This window comes from Propithecus coquereli, unplaced genomic scaffold (genome assembly GCF_000956105.1).
Source record: "Propithecus coquereli isolate 6110/MARCELLA unplaced genomic scaffold, Pcoq_1.0 Scaffold621, whole genome shotgun sequence".
NCBI lineage: Eukaryota > Metazoa > Chordata > Mammalia > Primates > Indriidae > Propithecus > Propithecus coquereli.
The window spans coordinates 827910-845080 of NW_012152186.1; the positions used below are offsets into that span (position 1 = coordinate 827910).

General features: G+C 65.1%; 1 protein-coding gene across 1 annotated transcript in view; it reads right to left on the reverse strand.

The window, feature by feature from the left end:
• Nucleotides 1-17171, reverse strand: part of LOC105822579 (lipase maturation factor 1-like) — a 41667-nt gene that overhangs the window by 12540 nt on the left and 11956 nt on the right. Inside the window, exons 2-3 of the mRNA XM_012659579.1 lie at nt 10125-10190; nt 4981-5148 (exon numbers count right to left, since the gene is read on the reverse strand). Coding sequence (XP_012515033.1) covers nt 4981-5148; nt 10125-10190 — 234 coding nt within the window. The remainder of the gene's footprint in view (nt 1-4980; nt 5149-10124; nt 10191-17171) is intronic.

Consider the following 17171-nt stretch of genomic DNA (forward strand, 5'->3'; position numbering starts at 1 on the left):
GGATTACAGGCGTGAGCCACTGGGCCCGGCCCCTTTTCATTTTCTTTACGGTGTTTTTGCAAGAGGTGAAGTTTTATATTTTCAGGAAATCTGTTTATCAGTTTCTAAATTTCATACCTTGTGCATTTTGCGTCCCATCTAAGACGTCTCTGCGCTCTCCGAGGTGCGCAGACGTTCTTCCGGACGTTCAACGGGTCTGGCTGCTGGGCGAGGGTCGGACCCGTCTCTCACCGACGGCGTGAGTCAGGGCTCGGCCGCACGTGAGGGGCCAGAGAGGAGAGGAGACCGGCGCGTCTGGACCGAGGGGCACCCGTCCCCATCGGGGTCTGTAGCTGCCGGCGGGCCCTGGCCAGTTGTGCCGAGGCGTGTCCTCCCAGATGGCTCCGGTCACATCCCGTCGGCCGAAGGAGTCCGTGGTGGAGCGGAGCGCGGACGGCCTGAGCTTTCCCACGGCAGGGCGGAGCGCGGACGGCCCTGACGGGAGACGCCGACACCCCTGCCCCGTTTCTGTTCCACTGGAGCCCAGTCTTGCTCCCCGTAACTGGGAGGAATTTAAGGTACCAGATGCTGACGTCTAGCGAGGGTCTGCAGGAGGAGCCGGTGGTCGACCATGTCAGTTCATGGATTACGACAGGTTTTATGAAGCGTGGATTCACGGCTCTCCCTGGATTAACCTGGAAACCTAGTTTTCCTGGTACTGAGCCCAGAAATAATTATTTCTTACCCGCTGCTATCTGGAATGTCACCAAACCCCTGCGCCAGAGCCAGTCGGCCCGGTCCCGGCCTCGGGTCCCAGCCCCAGAGTCCTTCGCCCTGAGCTGGCCGAGAGCCACCGACCAGCAGCTGGGGCCAGGGCCGGGCACCTGTGCTGCGGCTGCCCAGGGAGGGCGTGGTGGTGCTGAGGGCTGACCTTGGGCGGGCCTGGCCCTGCCAACAAGGCAGCCAGGGGCCGGGGGCCCTGAACGAACGAGGGGTCTGTGGAGCGGGAGGCCGGGCCGACGCCGGGTGGTTTTCTCGCACTCGCAGCTGAGCAGACTCAGGGCGTGGGGAGAACGCGGAGCTCGCGGCGGACTGGGCTCGGGTCCCGGTCAGCAGCCCTCTGTCCGTGGGGCCCCGGGATCCGGAGCCGCTACGGCCTCATTTGTCCCCCCGGAGCTGGTGGGACCTGTCCGAGGAGACTCGGGGCTGTGTGGGGAGGAGGGAGGGACGTGCGTTCAGGCACCCTGACCTCCGGGCGCAGCGACGCGCCGGCAACTCACTGGTGGGGAGAGAAGGCGCCGGGTCTCCGGGGCGGGACTTGTCGGTTCCGACCTCTCTCCCGTCACTCACCAGGCCGGGTCCTGTCTCTCCCTCAAACAGACCAGAGCCGAGTGTGCGTTTAGCGGCCAAAACCTTTCTCCCAGCGACGCTGACCTGGCGCTGCACACACCAGAGCCCGGCAACGTCCTCGGTCGGCCCCACGTCGGAGCCTCGGGGGCGCTCTGAGCAGAGCCCGGTTGCCCTGAGTGCATTTTCAGAGCCGTCCTCTGGGTCATCCTGCCCTGAGCCCAGGAGTGGCCTGAGGCCACGGAGCGCGCGTGGCGCAGAGCACAGGCCGGGGCAGCTGTAGGAGCCTCGGGGGCTCGGCGCCGGCTCCGTGCGGACGAGCTGCTGTGCTCAGGCCCCGCCCGGCCTGCTCTGGTTTGGCTCCGTCCACCTCATCGGCTGTTTTCTTAGTGAGAGAGCAGGACTCCATGCGGCCCGCGGCCCCCGCGCTCAGAGGGGATCTCGTCCTTCCTGTTTGCCTCCCGGGTCACTGAGCCCGTCCCTCAGAGGGGACCAATCTCATCATGCGGCCCAGCTGTGCTCGCCGCCGCCGGCTACAGACGAGGGCAAGTGTGTTCTGCGGCTGCAGACGACCGGGCCTAGGAGCTCGGAGCAGGGTGAGGCCCGCGGGGCTCCCGGGGGCGGCACAGGAAGACAGGGCTGCGGGGGTGGGGAACGGCCCAGGAGACACGGCGGATGTTCCAGCTGAGCCACCCGCCCCGGCAAGGGAGAGGCTGGAAATCTGGGTGTTGCCCGTGGGGCTCTCGGTGACAAGGACACACCTGGGGGCCTCCGCGGGGGACACACTCAGGACCCCAGGAGGCCTCGCCAGTGGCCACGGACCGAGGACTTGAACCAGCGTTACGGGGATTAGAAAAGCAGAATGGCAGACGCAGAGCGGGAATCTCCACAGATGCACCGGGGCTGCGAGCCCGGCGCAGGGACAGACGCGTCCGCACGGCGCAGAGTGCTCGGCCTGCAAGGCGGCGGCGCGGCAAGCTCTCAGACACACACACCCATGACTCTGCGCGTGAAAGGTCCGGCTCGGGCAGGTCCGCGGGGCTGAAGGTCGCAGGGTGGAGGGCGAGCGGGTGGGGGCCGCACACGTGGACGCGTCGACGCGTCAGAGCGGAGACCTCCGTGGTCGGCAGGTTTTGCCGTGAGCGCAGTGCGCCGCCGCGCAAGTTCCGACCCAGCCCTGGCGGAGGCCGACCCCGCTGCCCTCCCAGGGCCCCTCGGAGCAGGTGCCGGCCGGGGTGGTCTGGCCGCCACGTCACCTCACGTGCTGCTCTCCATGCAGGCAGGGGTCGGGCCCTGCGGAACCCTCCGGAGCAGCTGTGCAAACGGAGCGTGGGAGGAGGCGCGCACACGCCAACCCCTCCCAGAGGAAGGAACAGAGGGATCGGGATGGGCTCCAAGGAAGCGGCTGCACTCGGAGCCGCCCCGGGGTGACAGGCGCTCCAGGTCCCAGGTCGGCTGGGAGAGGAGAGTGTGGCCCTGGCAGGGCCCACGGCCCAGTCACTCTGTCCCCTGCCCCACGTGCCCTAGAGGACCCAGGCACGCTGGCCGTCCCCCTCCTCCGGGATGGCTGGCCGGGCCCTAGAGAAGAGCCGCAGCCCTGGACCCGGCCGGGGCTGGAGAGGACGCTGGTGCTGGGCCAGGCCTCCTGGGGACACCCAGAGCCCCAGGGCAGTGAGGGCCTCGAGGCCCTGCTCTGCCTCCTCCGTGTGTCACCGTGTCACACTGTGCAGGTGTCGCAACAGGAAGTCCACCAGGGCGCAGACCCCAGGACTGGCCCCTCCACATGCAGTGGAGCCGTGGGGGCGGCGGGTGCCTTCCGAACAAGCGAGGTCTCCATCTCAGAGGTCAAAGGGCACACCCCAGTTCTGCGTCCAGGGCTGAGTCCTTCCCAGCTGCACTGGCACACAGCTCGCTGCTTCCGTGAGTAGCGCGATGACCCGCCTTTCGTGGGAGCTCGCGGGAGCAGGCTCGGTTCCCATGGGGGCGAGCGGCAGGGGGCCGGGCCGGTGCAGCTGGAAGGAGGCCGAGGTCCCGCCGCCGGTCAGGTTCGCAGCCCCCGAGGGTGGGCACCAGCGCAAGGGCTGTGAAAGCAGCCAGTGGGCCCATGTGTCTGTCACCATGGCGACCGCGAGGCGTGCGCGGACCACATTCCTCCCACGTGTGTCCATTTCCCTGGTGTGGCAGCTCCACGCACTCCACCGGGAGGGGCAGGTGGGGGCTGCCTGCTGGGACCCTCGGCGACGGAGCCAGGCTGGTGGCTGCTCCCGGGGAGGCTCGAGCCCCTGCCCGGCGCCTCCCCCCACCGGCGGAGACCCCAGGAATCGGGCTCAGGAGCCACCCGCGTGGCGCAGAGCTGCCCTGGCCTGGCGGGGGGCCCACGCCAGAGGCCCTGGGAGGAGGAGACCCTCGAGCCCTGAGCCTGCCCAGCTTAGGAATCCTGGGACGGGCCGCGCAACCCTCCCTGGCGCCCTGCCGTGTGCCTGGGTCTCAGCACGCCATCCACAGCAGCTGCGTGGGGCCGGCACCTCCGTCTGGGGCCCTTCAGCGGTGACGGGCAAACAAACGGTGGGGTATCAGGGCTGGAAACAAGCGCGCTATCACGCCAGGAGAAGACGCGGAGGAACCTCAAACGCACGTGGCTAGTGAGGAGTGATGTGGAAAGGCCACGCCTGTGGGTCCCAACTCTGCGACACTCCGGAAGAGGCAGAGCCACGGGGACGGAAAGTCTGTGGCCACCGGGAGCTGGGGAGGGGGATGGGCAGGGACTTCCAGGGCCGCGAGACCGTTCTGCATGAGACCATAGGACGCGCGTCACGGAACCTGTGTCCACACCCAGAGGACGCGCACACGCCCTCGTGTGAACCACGGACGTCAACGGTCCTGTCACCGGTGCACCCACCCAAGGCGCAGCAGCGCCCTCGAGAACACGTCCACGGAAGAGCAAGGGCGTGAACATCCACCGCAGACTCGCGGCAAAGACTGGAAACCACCCACAGTCCATGCACGGATGGGGAACCGAGGCAGGACGTCACAGTACCCGGCCAGCACGGGTGCGCCCGGCACAGGCACCAACAACGCGGTCCGACCACCCGGCTGCTGCACTACGGGAGCTGCTCACAGCGGATGCGCCCCGCACGCGGGCCGGGGGCCGCCTTGGCGGAGGCGGAGAAACTGACGGGAGAGCGCGTGGGGCCTCTCCCGCCTGCGGGAGGGTGCGGGGCGCCCAGGTGCCCTGCCCTGGGAGTGAGGTGTGCAAGGCGGGGGCTCGGGGCCCCCCGGCCGTCCACGGGAGCAGGGGGAGCAGCCCGCCCTGCACGGGGACCCCTCTGGCGCGTGAAAGGAAACCTCTGGGACGTAGGAACCTTCAGGGCAGGGTACCGCGACGTGGGGAGTGTCTGTGCTGGGCGTGCCTGGCCCTTCCCGCCCGCTGAGCCTGAGGCCTGGCCGCCACCTGGCGCTGCGGCAGGACACGCTCTCGGGGAAGGAGACCCTGCGCGTCCTGCCAGGCGGCTGCAGCAGGGCCGGGACACTGGTGAGGCCGCTCTGAGGAGGCCCGGACGCGAGCACAGGTGGCGGGAGAGGCGACCCCAGGAGGGGCCCGTGATACCCCAGGGTGCCCTGGATGGGTCCCCGCGCGGCAAGCGCCTGGCTCACCTGGAACAGGATCTGCAGCAGCCCGTGCAGGATGCACATGCGGCGGCCCAGGAAGAGGAAGAAGGGCACCACCAGCTCCAGGAAGTGGTTGCTGAGCGTCTCGAAGCGGTGGAACCACCAGGGCGACCTGTGCAGGTAGTAGGCCATCGGGTTGGGCACCGGCTGGGTCTGCGGGGAGAGGGGCCGTGAGCCGAGGACAGCCGTGCAGGTCGTGCCCACTGCGGCCCCGCCCAAGGACGCCCCGCCTGGCCCTGCCTGGCCAAGAGCCGGGGCTTCCGGGGGAGGTGGTTTCTGAAGCAAAAGCAAGTTCTTTGTTTTAAAACCGTCACCATGTGAAGGCAACGAGTGCACACTCTACTAGGAGACACGACAGCTTGGCACCGTCGGCGCCTAATCGGGAACGCTCGCCGCCCTGCTGCCCGCAGCTGGCCGTGCTGTGAGCCCCAGAGGACCGTGGCTGGGCTGGGGGCCCCCAGCCCCACAGAACCACCTGAGGTGGGGCACCCGCCGGGCCACGCTCCCGAGGTCCCCGACATTCCCCAGGCCCAGTACACACACGGAACTTTCTTTTCTTACAAGGTCAATAAAACCGCCAGTGGACAAGCACGTAAACCACGGCTTCCAGCCCACGGGTGCCACTCAGCCACCGCCCTGGCCTTGCTGTCTTCGTTCCTTGTTCCCGCGGGTATGAGGGTTCCACTGCCGCCTCCAGCCCCTTCTGCCAACTTATTTCTCCATTTGGTTCTGTCAACTTCTGTTTAGCATATTTGGAAACGATGTTTCTGAGTACACGCAAACTCAGGATTCGTGTGCTTCTTGTTAAAGCGACTCTGTCAGCGCTGTCCTCTCCGTGCTCCTCGCCCCCAAACCCGCTCGTCTGACGTTGGCGCCGCCGCACCAGCTCCCCCTCGGGCACTGCTTACACGACCCTGTCTCCTTTCCCATCTCCCTGCTTCCAGCCCGTTTCTTCGGTTAGAGCATACCTCACACACGCACACACACACGCACGCGGGACGCGCACGCACGGTGCTGGTCCTGCCCGTCCCAGTCAGGCGCCTGCGCTGCCCCCAGAGCGGCCGAGGAGCGAGTCAGCGGCTCCTGCCCCGGCTGGGAGCTGTAACCTAAAAACTCAATCAGCGCCACACGCAGGCTTCCCCTACACACTGCCCGGGGACGCTACAGATAAGCGAGTGGAAAGTGATTTACATCCCGGATCAGAGGTCAGCTCAGCGCAGCTGACTTGGGAGCTAAACAGCAACGTGAACTTCTACTAACTGCTCGCGCCACCCCGAGAGGCAGGAGGGAGAAGCCGCGTGCGGATCTGAATGCTCAGCACGGCGGTGACCAGCCTGGGAGGCCGTGGGCTCCTCGGACACCTTCCGGCAACTTAGCGACCAAGACCACGCGCGTCCTCCTGACAGCCCAGCCCTGCAGCTGCGGGTGAAGCGTTTCTATGCGAGTGACATGTCCAACACAAAGAAATTTTAAGGTACAGATTTGTGTAATCGAAGTATTTCGAGGTATAAAGGGTTCAAATTTGATTAATTTGTGCAGAGCAGAGGGGTCAACGTGGGAACCCAACTTTGCTGCTAATGGCATTTTCTTGCTGCTCCAAATGGAACGCTGCCTATTTTAAAGCCAACTGAACGAGACATAAAGCTGCTAGCAGGCAAATTGCATTTATCTTTCCTCCCTTCACGAAGCGTCTGAAAGCTGCGGAGCTGCCGGGGCGTTTCCGTGGATGGTCTCAGGAGGCCGGCGGTGACTGCGAACAACCGTCGGAGCGGAGCCCGCCAGCTCACTGACGAAGGCCTTCGGTGCACGCTGCGGCACCTCGCTCCGCGCTGGTGGCTCTGGCGTCCACGTGCTCAGCGAGGACGGGCTGCGCCACGGCTGCGAAGGCAGCGGCTGAGCTGGGCGCCAAGGCCCCGCCACTGAGATCCGCAGGAACCGTAGGGGAGTCACAGAGACGCCAGGCCCCTCTCGGGCACATGGGCACGGAATTCAGGCCTCTGGGGACAGACGCCGTCACACGGGAGGCCCTGGGGGACCTGGCCCAGTCCTCGCTACTGCGACCTGATGAGAAATGCGTGTCTGGCCGTGGCCCAGCCCCAGCTCACAGCGTCCAAAGCCCTCGGTCGTCCTGAGTGACGGGTGAGAGGGGCCCTGTTGGCCACACCTGGGTCTGTGCTAACGGGGGTGGGGGGCAGGTCCCAGAGGACCCGACCACCTGATCAGAGGGCTGTGACTTTTGGCCCCAGCCCTCACCTCTGGGACCCGATCACCAGGGCCAGGGATTGGGCCAGTTGTGCTTGCACAGGCAGCCTCTGCAAACAGGTCGGGCCTTCGCGGCTGGCGAGCGTGGGGGGCGCTGGGAGGGGCCCAGGGCTTGGGGGCTGCGAGCACCGCGCCCCCGCGCGTCCTGCGTCTCTTCCCTTGGGCTGCTCCTGCCGTGTCCTTCAGGACACACTGGTAACGGTGAGCACGCACGTCCCTGAGCCCGCGAGCTGTCCTAGTGACTCGTCCGCCATGAGGAGGGGTCATGGGAACTTGACCTACAGCCAAGGCGGGCAGAACTTGGGGGTGACCTGGGGGCCCCAATATTTGAGGGGTGCCCACTGTAGGGGCATCCTGTGGCCTCAGCCTGGGGGGACTTGCGCCAACCACGGCGCGGCTGAGTTAGGGGCAGGACCCCTGGTGCGTGACCACAGAGAACCGAGAATGTCGACGTGTGAAAATCCGGCGTTTGGGGTCGCGCGTGCAGTGAGTAGAGAAACAGCGTTTTCTCTTTTCTCCCCAGAGTGGGAGGGAGACGGCAGCCCCCGCCTTTTTCTCAGTGTGACCATGAGTGTGCGGTGACGTGTCCCCAGGTTTTCTCCCGATGTGGCTGAATCCACCGACAACAGCCTTTCGTCACACATGGGCACACGCGGCTTACGCAGGGACCACCCACGGCACGTGACGGCCCCGCCCTGTCTCGGGGACAGAGGACGAGTCTGCGCACCCTGCACTCCCAGACTTGAGGGAGGAATTCCCAGAGAGAGACGTCCCTCCGACGGCAGGGCTGTCACGCTCTCCGTGCGGCTGCAACTGCGCACTTAGGGGCTCCTCCGAGGTGCTCTGCTCCCCTGTGGGGCAGGGGCGGCTCTGCTCCCCCCACGGAGCAGGGGCGGCTCTGCTGGGAAGGGGCATCCCTCGCTGGCTCCTCGTCCGAGTGGAGAAGCGGACAGACAGCAGAGGGCCTCAGACCCCGGAGCAGACACACGCAGCAGGGGACCAGGCCCGCCTTAGCCGTGCTGCGCCTGGAGAGAGCCCGCGCAGCCCGAGCACCAGCAGGTGCTCCCAGTCTCCCAGGAGCCTCTCCAGGCCTCCTCCTCGCCCCGCCCGAGAGCCAGCGCAGAGGTGACGCAGACGGGCCTGCACCCACTCCCCCACCAGCACCCTGGCCGGCAAGGCTCCCGCAGCCTCCACCTGGACCATGTCCTCGCCCTTCCCGCAGACTCGCCTGTTGCCTGGACCCCCGCGGCCTCAGACTGGAAGGGCCACCGCCCTGCCCGCCGCCCAGCGGAACCCACAACTCTGGGACCACGCGGCCACCATCCCTGCCCTGGAGACACGGATGACCTCAAAGGGATAAATCGGATGGTTGTCCCTGCCCCGCTGGCTGGGCACACAGTGCCACGCGCCGCCTGAGCACCTGCCGTTTCGGACGTTTGGTCCGGAGCCGTGCAGCCTCCCCAGGCCCCAGGGAAGCAGGTGGGGCTCCCGAGTCTGCTCCGAACTCAGTCAGGCGCCCGCATCCGTCTAGTTCACAAAGCGGCTTTGACACGAGACGCCCAGAGGAAAGGCCACGGCGGCGGCTCCGCGCCCAGGGCCTCGCGGGGCGGTCTGTCTCCAGATCCCGTGTGACCATCAGCACATCCGGGTCCTGGTTCTCAGGCGCTGCGGCCTGGCTGTCCTGGACCCTGACCTGGTACCAGCCAGGGCCCCAGTGATCAGCCCTGCACTGACCCCTTCCGCAGAGGCAGCCTCAGGCCTGGACATGAACTTGGGAGACGAGTCGGCCCCCACTGTAGGGGCCGTCCCTGGGCAAAATTGGCTTAAGCCCAGAGTCAGCGAAACTGGGCGTGCTCTCCTTGGCGCCAGAGGCCAATAGGCCCGGGCACAGCCTGTTGACCAAACAGAACTATTCCTCATGACAGATAGCTTTATGACAGATAACCAAGCGCCTGGGGTCTTGCAAACAAGCCAAGGCGTCTCATTGTCCTGCATACGGTAATGAGATAAAGAAGTTAAGATGCAAGAAGTTAAGATGCAAACGTCTGCTTCCCTTAAGCAATTGTCTGGAAGGAATGAAAATGTGTTTTCCTCAAGGCGCCCAAGGTAGTCATGTGCCAGGAAGTAGCTGCTGGACATAGAAAAAGTATATAATAAAGCGACTGGTGCAAATCGAGCACTGCAGTCTTGTACGTCTTGTGTGTGTCTGTGTGTTTCTTTCTGTGTCCATCCCCCATTCTGCAATCCAGGCCGCGACACCCACCTGCCTGCAGTCCCCTCCTAGTGCTCTGACACCGCCAGGGACAACCTTCCCAGCTGCGGTGACACGGGTGACACCTGGAGGCCTCGAAGGCTGCGCTGGCCCTGCTGCCCCTGCAGGGGGCTCCAGCATCGACCTCCCAAGTCCGGGCGGCCACACCGCCAGGCGCACCCACCGCTGCCGTGGGGCACACCCAGGCCAGCAGAGCGACCCTGCCCAGAGCGAGGAGGTGCCCGGGCACGGGGCAAAGGCAGAACCAGGCGCCCACCGGGGGCAGAGGGCACCCGCCTCACCCCAGCCGGCCTAGCGCAGGGGCAGCGGCTCTGACGGGCTCGGTGGGGCCGCCGTCCCCAGCCTTTCACCCCCCGGACCCCTGGCCAGCGTCTTCGACTGAGCGCAGCGGTGGCCGTGAGGCGCTCACGCACACTGCTCCCGACCCCTCCCGCCCCGGCGAGGGGGAGACGCTCCGCAGCCGCCTCGTGGCCGCCCCACCCCAGAGAAAGGAAGGAGGGGACCAATCTGTGGTGGAGGCGGCTCACCTGGGCACGGGGGCTGAGTCCCACCTGGAGCGGGACCCGCAGGTGAGCTAGGTGCGGGCGCGGCTCACCTCGTAGTGGAAGTCCATGCAGGTGAGGTCTCGCCAGCACGGGTCCCCCCGGATCTTGATCAGGCCCTGCCGAGGCAAGACAGAGGCGGTGTCAGTGAACCGTCCACAGTGAGAACCTGCCTGGCGGGAACGTGGGGAACGGATTCACCTGCTGCCTGAAATGCTCCAAAAGGTAAAATGCAACCAAAGCTTCACCGAGGCACAGTCAGACCTTTCTTGGTGAATGTAACTTGAAAACGCACGTCACAGGTGGAAAGCAACAGCGGCTTCCTTTTCCCAAAGCCAGCGCCTCCTGTGCTTTCTTCAGACATCCGAGCATCACCCCAACGACGCAGCCATGGGGCTCTTTTCACGGATGAGCCCGCGGCGCCCTGCACACAAACCCCACCTCTGCAGACGCCAAGGACCACACCAAAGGCATGATCTCAACTGCCACCACCGCCGACCAGGCACAAGCTCAGTGGGCCAGAGAGAAAGACTCGTCCACGTAGGAGCCGTGGCCACCACACCTCCACAGCACAGGACGAAGCCCAGGCTCAGGCCTGAAGCATCTCCCTGTGAACTACCGTGCTGCCCTGAGTCCCAGGGTGAGGACGCCTGGGCACCAGCAGCAGACACGGGCGAGGCCACCGTAGGGGCTCGGAGAGCCATCGGCCCTGCAGCCGCCTCAGCCACGAGTGAGCGCCAGGAAGGAGGTTGCTCCCCTGCCTGTCTGCTCTCTCCTGGGCACTCCAACCTCCGACGAGTGAGAAACTGTCCCCTACCAGGACTGAAACCACTGCTTGTGACGCAGAGATTCACTTCTAGTTCTGTCTCTTACTCCCTAGCTGAGTTGGAAGGTAAGAAACTGTGCGGATGGAGAGACAGGCCCAGGCTTCTCCTGAGACAGACAGTGGTTTCTGCCGCTCCAACTATTCTGGTCAAGTCCCACTGCCTTCATCCACCACCCATCCACCCACCCATCTACCCAACCATCCACCTGCCCACCCATCCAACCACCCACCCACCCATCTACCCAGCCATCCACCTGCCCACCTGTCCTTCCACCCGCCCGCCATCCACGCATCCAGCACACATGGACCGAGTGCTGTGAGGTGCCAGGTCCTTCCGGCAAGCACAGGTCCAGCTGGGCCCAGAAGAGGCCGCATCCTGGGGAGGGCAGACACGTCGGAGGTGCAGGGGCCAGGACAGGGTGTCTGTCGGTCCTGGCGGCTATGACAAAGCACCACAGGCTGGGCGGCTCACGAACAAGAGAATTTACGTCTCACGTTTCGAGGCTGGAGGGCTGAGCCCAGGGTGCCAGCAGGGCCAGGCTCTGGTGGGGGCTCACTTCCCAGCCACAGACGGCCACCTTCCCCCCACGTCCTCACGTGCAGAAAGAGGGCCAGGGGTCTCTCTGGGGTCCCTCGTACAAGGGCACTAGCCCTCGTCACCCCGGTGAGAGCTGCCCCCCCGCAGAGGTGCTGGGCATCTAGGCCCACCCCGACACTGTCACCCTAGGCTCAGACATCCAGGTCATGGCAGGGCAGCCCTGGGAGGCGAGGGCACCTACGAGGGACGAAGGGCAGAGCGTGGGCGAGTGGAGCAGGGAGGCCGTCAGGGAGGGCAGCTGGGCCTCCAGGGCGGATTTCTTCCCCTGCAGCAGCCCCAGCCTGCCCTCGGGCCCCCCCGCCGCCCAGGGCCATCCAGGACAACAACCCTCCTCTTTGCAGTCTGCTGCCCGCAGACTTCAATCACGCCTGCAAAACAGCACCCAGCAACGTGAGAGCAGCGTTCGGTGGATCACCAGGGGCCACAGCCCAGCTGGCGGAGGGCGGAGTGGGGACAGTGCTGTGTGCGGGTCTGTGGCCACTGTGCGATTGGCAAAGGCAGGGCGTCTGCAGCTGCCGGCAGAGCGACCTGGGCAGGGCAGGGCAGGGCCGGGCGGCGGTGCGTGCTGAGCCCCAGGAGTGTGCAGGATGTGCAGCCCACAGGGCTGGGCGGGGACGGCGAGGTGTGAAAGCTGTGAGGGGCCGCGGCCACCTAACACCGCTGGCCTGGGCCACTGGGCCGCCAGCCCCCAGTGTCATGGCGCCTGGGAGTGGAGCCACGCGGTGGGTATCAGGGAACGTTGCTACGCAGAGATTAGAAGGATGAGTTAATTGAAGACCACGAGGCACATCTGGAAACAGGGTTTGCTCAGGTCACAAGAGCACCAGAGAGGCAGCGTCTGGCTGGTGCTTCTGCGCGGCTCACTGGCGTTTGCGTAAAAACCGTGGTTCCAAAGCCAGGCATGTCCGCGACCACGCTGCTGACCGGGCGGAGTGCAGCCGCGGGAACACACCGCCTGGTTGGGCCAGGGCTCGGCCGCCAGCACCCACGCGCCTGGGGAGCACTGCTCGGCTCGGAACCCGAGTGGGACTCTTTGGAGATTCAAACCAGGAGAAGAAGAAAAAAACAAAATAATTAAAATGTCATTCAAATTCTAAGCTGATGTGAGACACTTAAAAATCTGAAGCATTCTTGCAGGAGCGGAGGATAATTATATTCCTCCCATCTAGCGATGCCTCCCCATGTTGCAGATGTCAGATTTTCCACGGATTTTTTTTCTTCCAGAGCAAGTGTCAGAGGAACAAAGCCTTCTTTGAGGCTTTTTCAGCCCAAAATTAATTCTGAAAAAATGGCACAGACGGGCCAGTAACGCGCCAGACCCGAGGAGCACGAGCGGCTACGTCCCTGCTGCCCTGGGCTCGGGAACGGACAGCGGGAGATGCCAGAACATTCCGGGGTGATGGAAGGTGGCTCAGGCCCTGCGGGGACAGGGGTGGCCGACAGCTCCTGTCCCCGTGCCCCGTGTCCCAGAAGATGCCTCTTAAAACTCCAGTTTGAAAACATAAAACACCAAGGTCCCAGGCCACGGAGGGCAGTCCCGGCCCCAGTGCTGCTGTGGACGCCCCGTTTCCCTGCCTCATCCCAGACCCCCCCGCCCCCCTGCTGCGCCCCAGGGCCAGCGTCCGTGCTGACCGCGGGGTCCTCCCCGTCTGCACACAGGGATCCCTTGCGGGGCTGCTCCTGTCTGCACAGGAGGACACCAGGGGAGGAGCCCCCCCCAGCCGTGACTGAAGGTGGGGGGCTGGGGCGGGCACGTCTGCGCGTGGGTGTGGGGTCTCGGCTCCGCTGGGCGGCCGCTTCTCTCCCCGGAGCTGAGCTGGGCACACAGACGGCCCCATGTGCTCAAGAGCCGGGCGACCGCCGCCTTCGAGATTCACTCCGTGAGCCCGGGCGGTGCCGAGGGCCCACAGCCGAGGGGTCTGCCTGGCCGTGGCCGCTCCTACCCCCGGGCTGGTGTCTGCGCTTCGTGACCAGTATTTTGTGGTGAAGACACAGGCATCCGCTCGGAGAGAAGAGACTGAGCATCTGAAACACGCGGCGGCCTCAGCAGTGGGCTGCGCAGGAAGCGGAGCCGTCTCCGGGCTCCCGCCACAGGGGGCCTCGGGGCGCTGTGCGCAGAGGACGGAACTTTTCACTGGGAATCGCACCTGACAGCTCACCCGAAACTAGCCACTCTGGGATTTGTATTCCGAGGGACCTGGGCCTGGACTAACGCCTGGCAGTGAATTCCCAGGACCTCTAGGGTGGCGCCGCCAGCCCCCAAGCAGCCGGGAGACGCTGCCCTGGCAGACGGCTGGGCTGCAGAGCCTGGGCCCCACCCCCAGGCTCAAGAGCGGAGACGGTGTGCGCACGCGCCGCGCTGCGACTTCCGACAACGCTGGCCGGGCAGAACCGGGGAGTCTTGTCCGCCTCCTCCGATGCGAGTCCCGTGGTCCAGCTGCGCGCAGCTCTCGAGGCCTCGGGCCGGAGCCCCCCAGGCAGGGGCAGAGCCCGGGGGCCACATCCAAGCCTGGACACCCAGGACCTGGGTCACCTCCTGCGGTTTCCCCGCAGCAGCACCACTGCGTGACCCCCAGCAGCAACCCGTGGCTCAAAGGGGGTTGAAGGACGTGATTTCGCAGCGTGGTGTCTTCAGGGCATTTACTGTAAACGCGGCGTCGCCCGCCTGTCTGTGGACAGCCGTACTGCCTGCTCGCAGCAAGCGATTCCACCACGTGAGTCCACGCATTGTATGTGTCAATAGTTGTTTTAACTTAGAAATTTGACAGAGAAGATTTCGATTTTACTATACTTTTTTTATTTTGCAAACAACGTGCGATTGAACAGAAGACCACCCTCTGAATCCGGGACAGAACGCACGTGTGTGCGCAGCAGGGACAGCCGCCAGTCACGGGAAACCACGTGGGCTGAAACGCAGTTAGGAAGAGACATTACGGACGCCGCCTTTGCAAACTTTTACCCTGCACCCGCCCCCCACCCTGGAGACCCTTTGAAAACCGTCTCCACCACACCTGCACAGATGGCCTCTGGGGAGGCTGCAGGGAGAGGGCGGGGATTCGGAAAGTCCGCAGTGCGCGCTGGGGCGCGAGGCCTCTTTAAGCCACCGAGGAACAGCCCATGTCCCCCCCGTGACAAAGGGCCGGACGCCAGAGGCACAAAGGGGTTGCAGCGGCCGTGCACGGGGCACAGCTGGGGCCAGAGGTCACACACTGCAGACCTCATGTTCCAAAAATTCCCATGACGCCTCCGTGGCGCAGTCAGAGGTCTGCCGCTTCTGGGCGCTCGCGGGCAGGGAGACGGGACGTGAAAGAAGCCTCTTTTCTCCTGAGCCGCCCCCGCTGATGCGACGAGGCCAACTGGGACAATTGCCCTCCCTGCGGAGTGGGGGCCGGGACCGGGGCAGGCCTGTCAGGGACATGGCAGCCACGTCCGCTTGGCTTCGGCCCTCACGGGGACGTGCTGTGCTCCGGCGCGGATTTCACGTTTAATGTGGTGTTCCCGGGGCTCCGACTCCAGGAAAGGGCCGTCGACTTCGAAGTCTGTGTTCCTCGGCCGCTCAGCCGGCCACGGCTCTGCCTGCCTCACGGCTTCCCCACCCGCTTCACCACGCCCAGCGCCACCCACAGTGCCACTCCCCCGCAGCTGAGCAGCTCTGGGGAGGCTCCGAGGGTGGAACATGCTAAAGTGGAGCGAGCTGACACCGAGCACACTAGCGTGGAGCGTGCGAACATGGAACACGCTAACACAGAGCGTGCGAACATGGAACATGCTAACACAGAGCATGTGAACATGGAACACGCTAACACGCACCGAGCTTCCACAACAATTCTGGTCCACCCTGCTCAGAAAAGTCACTGCGCCGCCGCGAGAGAGCAGTGCTCAAAATGCAAACTGTGAGCCTGCTGGGGCCCGGGGCCCTCCCAGCTGGAGGACGCTCTGCCCAGCAGACAGACGCACCCTCGGAGGTCGCGGGGAGCTTGGCCGCAGCGGCAGAAGCTCCTGCCCGGGGCAGACCCGGCGGAAACGGCTTCCCTGCACAGAGACCCGCAGCAGAGGTCCAGAGTGTCGCCGTGTGACGCTGCATACGCAGGGACGTGCAGGTCTGGATGCAGAGACAGGTGCGCAGCCCCGACCTGCCCCGCACCTGGCTTCGGTTTGGGACAAGTCACCTGTCTGCACACGGCTCTCCTTGTCCCAGCGCTGGGTGTCCAGGAGTCCCTGAGGCTGTGGCAGATGCGTGAGGAAGGCGCCTGCCCAACCCCTGCCCGCTGCTCTCCTATTCCGGCAGCTGCTGTGACTGCAGGACTCTGGATTGGGTGGGGCGAGGAGGGGGGGGGAGGGGCTGCTGAGGCCACGCGGGGCACCACCCCTGGCCCTGCCCAGCCTGCCTCACTCCTCGCCACCCAGCGTGGGCCCATCTCATCTCCTTGGCACTCCCCTCCCCGGAAGCACCTCCCTGAGTGGCACCTGGCCATGTCTTCTGCCCACTCACTGCCCAGGAGGCCTTCCTCAGCCACGAGAAGTCCCACGTGCCACCAGGTTCTTTACGTGGCCGCTGGCGGGCAAGGACCACGGGCTCCCATACGCGTGCCGCAGGTAGTCCCTGCCTGGTCCACCTCCCCTCTCAGGAAGGCCTGGCCACCCCTCGTCCTGCCTCCCAGCCCAGCACGCCCGCCGCGCCCCAATTCCGCCGCTGCACCGTTGGTTATAACCAACTCGCGTGTGGGCCGGGTGTGCGGAGCTCACTGGGCGCATCTCGCAGTGACTGGCGTACGCAAAAGCAAACTCGTGATACCGGCTCTAAGTGAAAAGGCTGAGCCACGACTTACGGGCAGCAGACCACACCCCGAGCACTCCGTTCAGGGCGCCCTGCCGCGCAGCACCGGGCGTCGCTACCACCGCGGAAATGGGACCGGGACGTCCCCCACGGAGCACGTCCTCACTCACCCGCTTTCGGTGAGGCCCGGCCCCCGTCCACCAGCTCCGATTTCACCCGAACAGCTGGTGCCTCAGGCGGCTGGTCCAGCTCGTCATCGCGGGAGCTGGTTCTTCTGACTGCCGCGTCCTGTTCCGTGCAGGCAGGTGCCACAGCCATCGTTCGTGGCTGGAGGACACGTGGTCATTCACAGCGTCCAGTTGTCACGGATGAAGCTGCTGTGGACGTCCTCGTCCGAGCCTTTGTGCGCACGGCCTCGCTGCCCTGGGACGTCCCTGGTGACGACGCTGGCTCAGGGGCAGGTGCGTGGTCCCCTGCACGAAACCGCCCGCAGCCCCGCGGAGCGGCCGTGCCATTCGCGTCGCGTGTGCAGGAATGCGCTGTCCGCGTGCTCGCCAACGTCAGACGTCGACAGTGAAGTCAGCCCTCTGGGGGGCGTGACGTGGCACCTGAGTTCCACACGCTCGTTGGTCGCTCCCGTGCTGCATCTGCGAGGCGTGTGCGAGTCTCCGGTCCACGTTTCCACAGTGGACGTGTAGCTCCGGATACTGACTTCCTGTCGCTTCCCTGCGCTGTGACTGTTTCCCCAGCGGCTGCCTACTCGTTCTCCTTGCAGGGTTTTCCGGCAGAATTTTAATACCAATGAAGAATGATTTATCAATATTTTTTTCTTTTCCTGGTTAGTGCTTCGTGTGCCCTGTCCAAGAAATCTTTGCTACCCCAAGGTAGCCGTCTATGTT